Genomic DNA, 13,483 nt, shown 5'->3' on the forward strand with positions numbered 1-13,483 from the left:
ATGTGACTTCCTACTGCCAGAGTAAAGGCTCATTTTTACAACACCGCGAAGCACTGTATTTCTTCCTGCCCTTCCATCCGCCCTCTGTCCACTATCCCTAGGACGCGCCGGGCCGGCACCTACCTGGGGCGGTCGCGGTTTGAAGCCGGGTGCTTAATAAGCCAAAGCTCACCCAGTCACTCCTAACGGAGAAGAAAACGGAAACGGATTTAACGAAGGAAAGGTAACCAGCCTGGCCTCTTCCCGGAGCGCTACAATCTGGGGCTGGGGCGGCCGAGCCCCTCCTCTGCCCGTTACCTGCTGGACAGGAGACCCCGCCCCCCGGCTCGCCTCTCGTTTCTCGCCTCTCTAGCCCGCAGTCTTCCGATCTCTCCGTGGCCCCGCCGAGCTCAGGCGGCTGAAGAATAAACGCTCCGGGCTTGCGCCGCCGCAAGGACCGGGGCGCATGCGCGGGGGTGGTGCCCGGGGGTGGGGGGGCGGTGTGGCGGTGCTCAGGGGCGCTTGCGCGGGGCGCATGCGTCGTGCTGTGGAGCCGCAGTTGGGCCGGGAGGGTGTGAGGGCGGCTATGGCGGCAACGTTCTTCGGGGAGGTGGTGAGGGCGCCGTGCCGAGCCGGGACGGAGGACGAGGAGGAGGAGGAAGAGGAGGGGAGGAGGGAGACGCCCGAAGACGGGGAGGTCCGGCAGCAACTGTCGCGGAAGAGGTGAGGTCTTGGGCGCGCCGTCGCAGACCCGGCCCGGCGGGCGCAGCAGCAGACGCGCAGGCCCAGGGGTCGCGGCTGCTCCGCGCTCGGCACCGGTCCTCGGGGGGCACAGGGGGTCCAGACAGCTCCGGGGGTGCCGGGTGGACGCGGCTCGCGGGGCCTGCTGCAGGCTCCGTGGAGCCGTCGGATCCTCGCGTCTTTAAAGGCTTCCTTTAGCTTTGATGCAGGTGGTTTCCTGCGGGCTTGTTAGGTTTTCCAGCGCTGCAGGGCTGTCTTCCCGCCCCAGGTTTGTCGTGTCTTTGGTTCAGGGACATAAGACAGGTCTTTTAGAACTTTCTTCTCCGCCGGACACCTCAGTTATCATTATGTGTCAGTAGCAGATGGATATGTCTTTTTAAAAAATGGATTATTTCCAAACACACAGACACTGGAGAAAATAGTAAAATGACACTTTAAGCCCATTCAGTCACGTAAGTTCAACAGTTATGAAGATTTTGCCACATTTCTTTTATCTCCCTCCACCCCCTAGGTGGGTGCCAGTCGCCGTGGCCTTTCACCGCTACAGTTTTCCGAATGCGTCTCAACGATATAGGCATTGTCTTACGTATGCTGTCATCCCCCGTAACAATAATACTTTTTGCATACTGTTTAATAGCCAGTCCATGGTCAGATTTATGCAGTTGTCTCAGACGTGACATTTTACAGTGGGCTTCTGGAAATCAGAATCCTGGCCAGGCCCGCACCTTACATTTAGATGTTTCCTCTTTTGAGCTTCCTTTCGTTTGGAGCAGTGCCCCTCCTTTTTCACCCTGGCTGAGAGACTGATTGTCCTGCAGGATGTCCCGTGCTCTGGATTTACCTGATTGCTTCCTCTTGGTGTCATGTATGCAGATGTGTGTCCATCACCTGCATTTCCTGTAAAGGGAGCTCCTTCTAAGAGGCTTGGTCAGTATTTTGCTGGCACGGATGCCTCGGAGGTGGTATTTGCAGTTTCTTACTGCGCACTGTGCCCAGTTGTCCCACTTTTAGGGTTGCTAAGATGGATTGATCAGTGGGTCAGCTGGACAGCCTGATCCCTCTTGTACAGTTCTCCAGGAGCTTTGCAGCAAAGGGTTTTACCTGTTAGTTATCGTTGCCTGAATCCATTGTTTCCTTAGGATTATAATTATGTTCTTTATAAAATTAAAGTTTGCATTTTACTTAATACAAAATCCTATTTATAGTAGCCTTTTTGTCATAGTATAGTACTGATTACATTTCAATTGCTTTCGTTTCGTCTTTCGTTTCTTGTGTTAGGGAGGTGCGGCTCCTTCGAAGACAAACAAAAACAACTTTGGAAGTTTCTCTGCTAGAAAAATATCCTTGCTCCAAGTTTATAATTGCTATAGGAAATAATGCAGTAGGTAAGTGGAAGTGCATTAGACTACACATTTTTTTTTTTTTTCAAAATTTTATTTATTTATTTGTTCATTTATTTATGGCTGTGTTGGGTCTTCGTCTCTGTGCGAGGGCCCTCTCCAGTCGTGGCAAGCGGGGGCCACTCTTCATCGTGGCCTCTCCTGTTGCGGAGCACAGGCTCCAGACGCGCAGGCTCAGCAACTGTGGCTCACGGGCCCAGTCGCTCCGCGGCAAGTGGGATCTTCCCAGACCAGGGCTCAAACCCGTGTCCCCTGCATTGGCAGGCAGATTCTCAACCACTGCGCCACCAGGGAAGCCCTAGACTGCACATTTTGTTGAAAGAGCAAAAGCTGCAGTTATTTATTTCCACCATAAAAGATTTCAAATGTCTGTTACTTTTTTAGAAAAAGTCATAGCAGAGTAACTTTGTATCTGAGTGAATTCTATCCCTGCTCCTGCGGCACTGTCTTTTTGATAAGCTTGAAAAATGAGATTTAGAGGAAATATTCTTGGCTTCGGGAACTTACGGAGTCAAGGAAACACTGTTTCTAGTATACAGGTTTTCTTAGGCTTCTGGGCCTGTCGTGGCCAGACTGGGAGGGCAGCGGTGGCATGTGCAACACGGCCCCCTTGTCACAGTGGTCCTTGTATGTTTCTGAGTTAACCAACTTCTTTAAACACATATGGAGCACTCTAAAAATGACAATAATAATTGCTACATTTTTCAGTACTTGGTTTCTAAGATCTTCACATATATGAATTCATTTGACAGGTTAAAGCCAGAACGGTGCAGAGTGCAGCTAGAACAACGCGCACACACACAAGTACACAAACCTGTATCGTTTTAGGGGGTTCACAGGCTTGGAGGAGAGCCTTGGGGAACCCCCGTGAAGATTCCTTGCCCTGTAAGGTCCCCCTAGTGCTTGTAGAGCAGTACATGGTAAACAACTGCTGACTCATTCACATGAAGTTCTCCTGGCCTGAAATTTTCCACAAGTGTGTTACAGTGTGAGTCTGGTAAAGTCTGTCAGCAAACCTGTCTTCTCGATTCCTGGCTCCAGTACCACCTGTACTCAGGGTGTGGCCTTTAGCTTCTTGAGGCCTCAGTGTGCTTTTCTGCAAGATGATGGTGTGCATAAGGTTGATGGTCTCAATGGCTCTTTCAGCTCTAAGATTCTCAAGTAACTTGAATATCTTTTTTTATTGAATAGAAAATGCAACTTGCAGAAGCAAACACTAACTTATGCGAATTGTTTTTCACAGCATTTTTGTCATCATTCATCATGAATTCAGGAGTCTGGGAAGAAGTTGGTTGTGCTAAACTCTGGAATGAATGGTGTAGGACAGTGGACACTACACACCTGTCCCCCACAGAGGCTTTTTGTGTGTTTTATCACCTAAAATCGAATCCCTCGGTATGTGGGGCCTGACTTGTATGTTTAAGTGGGGTTCCTTAGGCATCATTTATGTAGTGTTCCTTTGAATTCCATGTTCCTTTATATCTCCTTTTGGGCTGAGGAATTCTGCCTGTAGGCAGTGGTAGTAACCACTTTTTTGTCTGGTTCTTGTTTTTTTATTTTATTTTTATTTTTTAAAATTAAAAACAAATTTAAAAATTTTTTTAATTAAAACTTTTTTTATTGAAGCATATTTGGTCAACAATGTTGTTACTTTTTTGTTTATATAAATGTTAATGTGGTGTGTTGGTAAACTTCTGAGGAAATTCTGAAATAACTTTTTTAGAAACAAACCAGAAACATTAGATATTTAAACTTTGCCCTCATTCAAAGAATGATTTAAGCTGGCAAATGTAAACATGGGAAAATGCGTACCCGCTGTGGAAGCAGGGGGTTCTGCTTTGTCGCTGTATACCCGCCCGGTGTTCAGCCAGCGCTGAGCACAGCCTAGGGACTGAGTTAACACTGAGCAAATGGATGCTTCGTGCATTCTAAATACAATTCTGTTGACCTCAAGCTTTCATCCTCGCCTAATTCATCCTGATTTTTTTTTTTTTTTCTTTTGGCCACTCCCCTCGGCTTTCGGAATCTTAGTTTCCCGACCAGGGATCAAACCCATGCACCCTGCAGTGGAAGTGCAGAGTCTTAACCACTGGACCGCCAGGGAATTCCTAATTCATCCTGATTTTTTAAGTTATGAAAGATAACTCTGTAGCTGATGCCTAGTGATTTCATTGGAACCGTTTGTCCTAATCCTATCCTTGGGTTCATTGAGAGAAAGCAGTGTCCTGGGCGGTTTGGGAGACAAGTCAGGCAGGTGAGGTGGCCAAGCAGATGATGTCTGTCTCGCCACCTGCTTGTCTGACAGAGTGCCGTTTCACAGCTGCGGAGCGCTTGAACAGAGGCCAGGGGCAGGGAGTCAAACAAGGCAAGAAGTCAGTAATTCCATAATACTATAATGTTAGCCTTGAAAACTATAAAATTTGATTTTGTAATACTTACAGTTTGTTTTTGTAATGTGTTATCCAAAGTTATTAAAGTTTACATAAGGATTTTTGTAAACATCCAGTATTTATAGGAAATAATAAGGAAATTAAGCTTTTTTTTTTTTTTTTTTAAGAGTTTTTGATGTGGACCATTTTTAAAGTCTTTATTGAATTTGTTACAATATTGCTTCTGGTTTATGTTTTGGTTTTTTGGTCCCGAGGCATGTGGGACCTTAGCTCCCTGACCAGGGATCGACCCTGTACTCTCTGCATTGGAAAGCGAAGTCTTAACCACTGGACCGCCAGGGAAGTCCCAAAGCATGTTCTTTATCTGATCCTTAGTGGAAAGTTTTCACTCTAGAATACATCATGGAGGTCAAGCAGTAGAAATTTCTGTTACTGCATTTAGTTATACCATTGATTGGTTGGGTGTCTCTTGACTATCCAGAATCTTTGTGTGTAGATAATTACATATCTAGTCTTTTTCTTCCCCCTATCCCTGGGCCCCCTTTTTCCCTCTTGTGCTTCTTCTTCTTTTTTTTTTTTTGGCCACACCACACTGCATGTGAGATCTTAGTTCCACCCAACCAGGGATCGAACCCATGCCCCCGAAGTGGAAGTGCGGAGTCTTAACCGCCGGATCACCAGGGAAGTCCTTGTGTTTCATTTTTTCCCACTTGTGTCATTAAGTGTTAGTGTTTCTGGCAATATTTCAATAGAAGACAAAGTTGACTTTTATGGATGCTGTCATTCCACAAGCATTAATAATCAGGAATGTCATCCTTTTACAGCATTGTGCATTGCATGTTTTCACTTCAAGCACATGGTCTGGACATGGTTTCTAGAATAATATCGCCTTCCAGGCGTCAGCAGTGTCCTGGGGTACCGCTGGGCTGAGGTGCTGCTGGGCTGCTGTGCTGATAGCACTTACTGTTTTTGTAATGCTTTTTGAGTTTGATCTTCACAGTGTGTGGCACCACCGACCCCCGGAAGGGCAGCAGGCCTGGGGTCGTCTCTGTTTTATAAAGAGGACTCCGGTAGTACTTACTGATAGTGTCTTTAGAATCTCCTGTGCCAGCCCTCACAGTTGCTCTGTCAATGTGCACTTTTCTCTGATACTAACTGCCAGTAGTGGCTTGATTCTTAACTTTTACATTTTAAAGAAAAATAAGTAAGGCAGTAGCAGATTAAGCAAAACAAGTGTTATCCAGAGGTTATGTTGGGATTCACATGATGGGTATATGATGACAGTGTGGGGGGTGTGTAACATTTATTTGACCTGACAGAAAACTCGGGATTTGATTTTCAGGTTGTGCTCTGTCAATGTAGTTGCTACGTTGCTGAAGATCAGCAGTATCAGTGGCTGGAAAAGGTAAGAGAGATTCTGGGGCTGCTACTTTATCAAGGTTCAGTATCTTTACACTTAAACCTATGTAGTCAGATGTTGAAGCAGGGTAAGTATTTGCTTTTTCCCTTAGAAATATAGTAGGAGTTTGTTATAGAATATAAAGAATAAAAGAACTCATTTGGCAAATGTGATCAGCGATGTGCTAAAGATCGGTGGTCATAGAGACATAAGACATAGTTGGAACAAGTTACCCCCATGAAACAGAGCAGGGTTGCAGCCACGGGTGAAAACGGGCCGTGCTGACGATGCTGCCCGGAAGTGCAGGGACGGGAGGTGGGAAACTGGGTTCCTGGGGTTGGCGCTCAGCTGACACTCACACCAGGGTTTCATCCGTTTTTCGTAGCATTAGAATGGATCAATTGAGGCTTCATCTTGTGGGAAAATTGAGCACATGGTATGTGTCCACTAAAACAAATTTTTCAGTGAAGAACTTAACTCAGCTAGAAATTTTAGAGAATAATCATTAATTTTGGTAGTTGCAGGTTATTATTTTAATTATTTATTTACTTATTTTTGGCTGCGTTGGGTCTTCGTCGTTGTGCGCACTTTCTCTAGTTGCAGCGAGCAGGGGCTACTCTTCGTTGCGGTGCGTGGGCTTCTCATTGCAGTGGCTCCTCCTGTTGCGGAGCACGGGCTCTAGGTGCACGGGCTTCAGTAGTTGTGGCTCGTGGGCTCTAGAGCGCAGGCTCAGTAGTTGTGGCACACGGGCTTACTTGCTCCGCGGCATGTGGGATCTTCCCGGACCAGGGTTCGAACCCTTGTCCCCTGCATTGGCAGGCGGATTCTTAACCACTGCGCCACCAGGGAAGTCCAGTTGGTAGTTGCAGGTTATTTTTAAATGAAATAGCCCTTTTATATACGTCTTTTCAACATTGCAACTTAAATCTTAGGCATATTTTTATGTAGGTATTACAGTTAAGTTCATTAGAAATAAAAAATTTGGTGTACACCTGCTTTAAACCAGATTGGCATACTTAGAAACATTTATTAAAAGTTATTCAATGCATTTTATTAAATGAGGAATTTTCTAATAAGATCTGTGAATCTTATGGTTGTATATGTGATTTTATGCTGTGTACCTATGTGTATTTTCTAGAGAGAGAGTCCATAGCTTTCAACAGATCTCAGAAGGGTAGGAAACTGCCATATTAATTTGTATTGTTAATGTATGTAGGGCATTTTATTATTTTTGTACTATGGAACAGCTTTTCTCTCTCAGACTTGAAGAAATGTAGAATTATGCATTTCCAAAACAGAATTTTTTAATCAGTATTTTTTCCCCCGGGGATACTCTTTGGGTCCCTCTACTGTTTGGTTCATGTCAGCCGCATAATCCTGATAATCACACACAGTCCAACAGTTGTCAAGTATTCTGGCTTCAGATGATAAGTATTTTAGCGAGGATGATAAATCAGGCCTTGTGAGTAATGTTATAGCCCTTAAATGGGACTTGTCTGCTGACAAATGTATGTGGTGTTAAGTTTTGTGTTTATTTATAAAGCTACACTGTAATTAAAGTAGCCTTATAAATCACTTATGGCACATAATATAAAATCTTCAGTTCCCTTGCTATTTGAAATAGCCATTTTGTTCTCTTCATAAAATATTTTCAAACAAGGTGCAATGACCTAAAATCTACTCTTTTTTTCCTTAAAAGATAGCTGTTTGTTTTTTTTTTTCCTTACATCACCAAAGATTTTAAAAGCTGGAAGGGTCCCTGGAAATCCATGAAATACCAACTTAGAGGTCTTGAGCGATTGAAACGTAGTCTACAATTGAAATAAATTTAAAAGTGAATTTAAGAATCAATTGCACTGATAAAACACTGTTATGAGTGCAACTTGCAAGTGGTGTTCTTAGAAACATCCTTAATACAGTGTTCTTGAACCTATTATATTAGTGAAAGGATCACTTCCTGTTGCTGATACAACACTAGTCTAAGTGGAGCGTTCTTAGAGATACCTGTGTTAGAAGAGATCTTGATCACATCACTTTATCCAGTAAAGAATGGGTGTCACTCCCATTCACTTCTATTCAGTGTAACACTGTTCTCCACACTGATTGCAAGTAGTGATCTTAGAAACAGAACGAACTGGAACAAACCGAAAAGAATAATTTGCAGGCATCTGTGGCGGGTGGGAGAGGGCGTAAATGAACAGGTGCTCATAGCTGAGTGACTGCCTTACCTGCCATGGCATCCCTGGGTGTTATAACAGCTGCTCTGCCTCCTTCGTTCCTGACTTCATTTAATCCAGATCACACCTCCCTCAGGTAAGTAGTCCTTAGTTCACGGGTGAGGAAAGTAACTTGGAGAAGGTTACCCACCTAGAAAGTGACAGAATTAAGATCAGACCCAGGTGAGGGCACAGCAAAGCATGGGTTTTGTTTTTCCATGGACAGTTCCACCCCTGCAAGGTGTGTGTGTGTGTATATGTGTGTATATATATATATGAATGGTGTAGATAAACAACTAGAGGGATGTTTCTATTCTGTCACAAAATTATATATATATATTTTAATTTGAAATCAATTTTGTGCTAGGTTTTTGGCTCTTGTCCAAGGAAGAATATGCAAGTAACTATTCTTACATGTCGACATGTTACTGACTATAAAACTTCAGAATCTACCAGCAGTCTTCATACTCCTTTCCTGAAAGCCCTAAAAACACAGAATTTCAGAGAGCCTCCTTGCTGTTCACTGCTAGAACAACCAAATATCGTACATGACCTTCCTGCGGCAGGTGGTATTACAGTGCATAACATTCACATTTTATCTTGTTATTGCTTTATTCATAGTTATTAGTTGGACTAGTAGGGATCTTTTTGAGGTAGTTTGTTAATGATGATTGATACCATTGTATTGCTGTTTATCCTCAGTAGTTGCTCTAGTTGCTGGTATATTCTGTTTGGTTTGAGTGTTGAAACTTTCCAGACACACAGTTGTATGAGAGCAGCTCAGAGTTCTTAACTGTTAGCTTCAGAGTTGCCATTTCTTTTTGGTCTTTGATAACTCATCATGCAAGCCAGTGTTAGATGTAAATTGTTGGTGTATGAGAAGTTGGTAAAGTATGTTTTAATTGTCAGAATAGAAGCTTCAGACATTGAATTTTGGTAGTTGCTTCAATAGTTTATTTTTTATTCCTGTTACTAATTATACCCTAACATCATATCAAATTATGATTGTCACTTTTTAGTGGCTAATATGTTATAATATATAATTCAGTGTTATTTGTTAATAAATAAAAGGTTTTTAACTTTAAATGTTAAGTTTACTAGAATAAATGGCTAAATATTTTACATTATGCATTGTATATTTATTATTTACTTTAGTGTAGTCAGCAAAATTTTAATCTTGTGTCTTAGCTGACCCAGCTGTGTCTCAGTAGTATGTTCAGAAAATGCTAAATAAACATATTTGTAAAAGCAAGAGATAACTTAGGAAAATAAATTGGCTTTGAAAGAAAATGTGCATTATAATTGGTTCAAAATGTCAGTAAATGCTTTGATTAAAAGAGGCAACAGAGATGACTATTTTTAAAAGCAGCCTTTATGAGTTAGAGGTATTTAATTTTAAAATCATATAACAGAAAACTTAAGTGATTTTTTTTTCTTGTATATTCATAGTTCTGAGTTATTGTCAAGTATGGAAAATCTCTGCAATTCTGTACTTATGTTATACTGATGTGATGAAATTAGACCTAATCACAGTTGAAGCTTTTAAGCCTGTACTTTCTTCCAGAAGCTTGAAAAGTTTGGTTAAGGTAAGGTTTTATCTCATTGACTTAATAGCTGAGTTATTGTAATGAACTTAGTAACAAACATAAACGTGTGGTATCAGTGTGAAACCTAAGCAGCACGTAGAGATCCTTTCTTCTCCACATAAAGAGAAAACTGCTGGTCTGGCAGTTTGAATTTGATTGTCACATATTCTTCTAGATATACTTCTGTAACTTGGAGAATATTTTGTTCATGTTTTGTCAGGATGGATCAGTGCTTTAAATCCCAGATGTTTGTGTGGAAAGATGTTTCCAGTGTTCAGGAAGTTTTTGTAACTAATTAATCTGGAAGGTGTAATATTTGAGAAGGCATTTTTGAGCACAGTGTGGATCACATGATCGTCACGTTTATTCACTTAATCCTGCGTGGGACTCGATGAGATAAATCTGTTCCCTGCTCTCCGTCTGGATATATCTGTGGGCTCCTTTCCCAGAAAAATACATATGGGAACATGTATAGAAAAGTTTTGCCAGTAATTGCAGGTAGTTTAGGAACTCCAGTCCTCTCCCTAAGAGATTAGCTGAAAGTCCGTGGACTCCTGGTTTAAGAACTTCTTCCTTAAAGGGAAGAGATTATAACAACATTGTTCCAAGTTGGAAGCCTTGTTTTGTTCTAGAATGGCCATTAGTATTAGGGCAGCTTTTCTTGTAAGTTCTGTTGGCGTCATCTCATTTCATAGCTCTCATAAATTAGTTAGATTGTCAACTCCGTGGGAATGTTTTCCCTTTTGGTGTCCCCAGATCATCCTGAATATGATGTGTGGAAGGCCCTCAACCATTTGTTGAATTAGTAAGAGTGAAACTGTAACTTAGTATAATTCAAGTATATCTTTCAGAAGAGCTAGAGTCATGGATAATCTTTCAGACAAATTGAGTTATTTTGTATTTAGCATCTCCTTCCGAGGATATAGTAACTAATAGTGCTGCTTGCATCTGTAGTTAACCGATTGGCTCTTCCCACTTCGTTGAGAGCAGGGGCCATGGCCGTTGTGTCTCTTCTGGGCACTTTCACTGGAGCATCTTTGCCACAGACATCGTGGCCGCAAGCATGTTCACTGCAGAAATTTTCATCACATAACTAATTGTCTGAAAGGCAGTTTGCCACAAAAGATAAAATAACGAAAAATAAAAGAGGGACATTAAAGAGGACATAGTGAAACATGAGAAATGAATAACAGATTTAGAAAGATTTTATTGCAAAATACAAAATATTTGAATACATTTAAAATGTATGTAAATTTCTGGCGCTACTGGGCAAATAACAGATTCTGTTGGTTGTACCTAAGCTCTTGTCTTCCAAGTTGTACATATATGTGAGCATACGTGTGTGTATGTATATATACGTATACATATATGTGCGCGGACACACACACACACACACATACATATATATATAGGCTTGTTGATTTGTCTCTTCTTTCAGCATTGCACCTTTTCTTTTTCACCAGAATTTCTTCCTTCATTAAGAGAGGTATCAGTTTCCAAGCCTGGGATGCATATGTGTGACCTGAGCCTCCTTATTGCCTTGTGAAACTTTTTCTGCACTGTTTGTTCTTGGCCTGTTGTCACATGTCCACTGGTGGATGTTCTAAGTAGGATGGGAAATGTGGACTCCACTCTGCACCTTCAGATCACCGAAGGATTTGTGAACTGGTGTGTTACCGTTTTCTAGTGTAGTACACGGTCTGGCTTTACCCTCTCCTATTTCACGCTTCCCCTAAGTTTTGTCACCGGATTTTCTGTCAAGTCGATGTGCATGGTTGTCACGATCCCCTGTTGTAAGATGCCAGGTCTGCTCGTCACCCTGCACACCATCATGAGGGCCAAGACCTAAGTGACTTAGAGAGTCCTGTGTCAACAGAGAGACCCAGACTGCCGGCCGTTGTTTCGTCTTTTGTAGCAGCATTGCCGTGCGGCCAGTTAGCCCCGCGGTGAGCACGGTGGAGAGAGCTGGAGGCTTGAGCAGGAGGGCCGGGCGGGTTCTGCCCGTGGTGCGGTCGGTGCTCCGGGCACGGGCGCTCCAGGAGCATCTGTGCTCATTCTCAGACTTGCAGATCATCCGCCATGTGGGCTCTCAGTCAACTTCCAGTGTCTAAAAATATTCTTTGGAGAGGAAATTTAATTAACTTTTTTGAAGTGGCTCTTTGAAGGGTGCTGTTTTCTTAGTGACCAGATACAGTCATCCTGGCTTAGGTCATCGCGTCTGTCCTCAAAGTGGTATTCGGTCAACAACATGGAATTCTTTTGCACGCCTGCTGCGTGGACCCCACGGTGCTGGGTGGTCCACAGCCTGGAGTTGGCGCAGGCGGTCACTGTGCCAGGTGCCAGCCAGGGCGGGGGGTGGGGGCGAGGCTGACCCGAGGAGAGGCCCCAGGGGGAGGGTGGCCCTCCAGCTGGACTGGGCGGGTGGGTGAGTCCTGGGGGAGGAACGTGCGGAGCGAGGCGGCATGGGCATGAAGTGGGCAAGTTCAGGGTGCGTGTGAGGAGAACGGTGGGGAGCGTGGTGCTGGGGTGCAGACGGGCGTGAGCTCAGGTGGGAGAGGTGGGCCAAGCAGAGTGTCGTGTCCGTCTGAGGGCTTTAGGCTCCCGGGAGTCCTGAGGTCCTGGCAGAGCTTCGGGCGGGGGGCGGGGGGACACGCTCGATGTCCCGTCTGCCGAGCGAGGAGATGAGGGGCAGGGCCTGTCACGTGTGGTGCCCTTCTCTGCTTCTGCCTCGAGAGTGTGCCTTGCTCCTGACTGAATGCTCAGCCTCACTATATGAACGCCTTTTTTCTCTCCTTCCAGAATATTCCCCAGAGCACAGAGATACTGAAGAAACTGATGACAACAAATGAGATTCAGAGTAACATTTACACATGATTCCAAAGATTGTTTTGTAGAGTATATTACCCATCCATTCCTTTAAGGGGAGCGGCCTGCACTGTTTTGTAGGTTACTTTTTTTTTTCAGGGGAGTATTTTGAGGATGTTAACAGAATAAACTTATTTTAAATTCATTGTAGTTTTTGTTCCTTTTTTATGTTGGTACTGTTCACACCTGAAATAAGCCAGACGTTTTTCTTTATCCACTAGGTGGGAGTATTGTTTTATTTGAATATTTTAAGGTAATAGAGTTAAATTGTTAAAAAGCTACAGATAACAACAGGTTTTATAATATGGAAAAATATATACTTCGGTGCAAAAATTCTGTATGAAACCTGAAAGTTGATGATCTGTTGGTGATTCTTATTATTTGGAAAGGTTCTATTTTATGAGTTCTTCAGTTGTTTTTTTGTTTTGTTTTGTGAATAAAAATCAAAGTTATATATTTACTCAAAGTGAAACCAAAAAATTTGTGTTTCCTCACTTTCAGTAATATCTCACAGTAGCCTCTTTACGCAGACTTTCTGGGCTCTTTGGCAAGGTTAATGTGTCGATGTCCCCAGCTCTACTGCGGTAGAGTATTACACTAGAATGTGACTAGATCGTGAGCTCCAAGGAGCCACATTGCTTCACAGACCCACAAACTAAAGTGTAACCTGCATCAGTGAAGATAAATTTTAAGGTGGTGGAGTGGAGAAGTGCTTCTTATGTCTTCTTCCTTTCCTCCTATTTCGTTATTGAGTCATTGATATGTTATAGATTTAGACAGCTTACCCATTTCTGTCTTCTAGATTCAGTGTATTTGTTGCTACTGGTTGGAGTTGGGCAGGGGAGACTCTGTTGGCTCCCCCGGTAAGCTCGGTTTCTCTCGTAGTCAAGTGCTGTGAGGCTTATGC

At 43.2% G+C, this 13,483-nt stretch overlaps 1 protein-coding gene across 2 annotated transcripts; it reads left to right on the plus strand.

Annotated features, from left to right (window-relative positions):
- The first annotated feature begins 556 nt into the window (after positions 1–556).
- On the plus strand, positions 557–12,721 carry PSMG1 (proteasome assembly chaperone 1). 2 transcript variants are annotated; one of them, XR_009701233.1, is made up of 8 exons: positions 557–702; positions 1,999–2,105; positions 3,364–3,515; positions 5,853–5,915; positions 8,493–8,691; positions 9,575–9,711; positions 11,175–11,379; positions 12,511–12,580. XR_009701233.1 is itself a non-coding variant. In XM_061192863.1 (7 exons), exons 1-7 carry the CDS (start codon positions 566–568, stop codon positions 12,583–12,585), a joined length of 870 nt encoding a protein of 289 aa, XP_061048846.1. In that variant the 5' UTR covers positions 557–565; the 3' UTR covers positions 12,586–12,721. The 2 variants fall into 2 exon arrangements, 1 of the variants encoding a protein (XP_061048846.1); XM_061192863.1 differs by lacking the exon at positions 11,175–11,379 and having other exon boundaries at positions 12,511–12,721.
- The last annotated feature ends 762 nt before the right edge of the window (positions 12,722–13,483 follow it).

This window comes from Eubalaena glacialis, chromosome 6, assembly GCF_028564815.1.
Source record: "Eubalaena glacialis isolate mEubGla1 chromosome 6, mEubGla1.1.hap2.+ XY, whole genome shotgun sequence".
NCBI lineage: Eukaryota > Metazoa > Chordata > Mammalia > Artiodactyla > Balaenidae > Eubalaena > Eubalaena glacialis.

Excerpts from the sequence above, each read along its gene's own strand:
- PSMG1 (XM_061192863.1), top strand. The coding sequence starts at position 566 with ATGGCGGCAACGTTCTTCGGGGAGGTGGTGAGGGCGCCGTGCCGAGCC. Across the intron at positions 703-1,998 it reads CAGCAACTGTCGCGGAAGAG|GGAGGTGCGGCTCCTTCGAA; the intron begins GTGAGGTCTTGG and ends TTCTTGTGTTAG. Across the intron at positions 3,516-5,852 it reads ACCTAAAATCGAATCCCTCG|GTTGTGCTCTGTCAATGTAG; the intron begins GTATGTGGGGCC and ends TTTGATTTTCAG.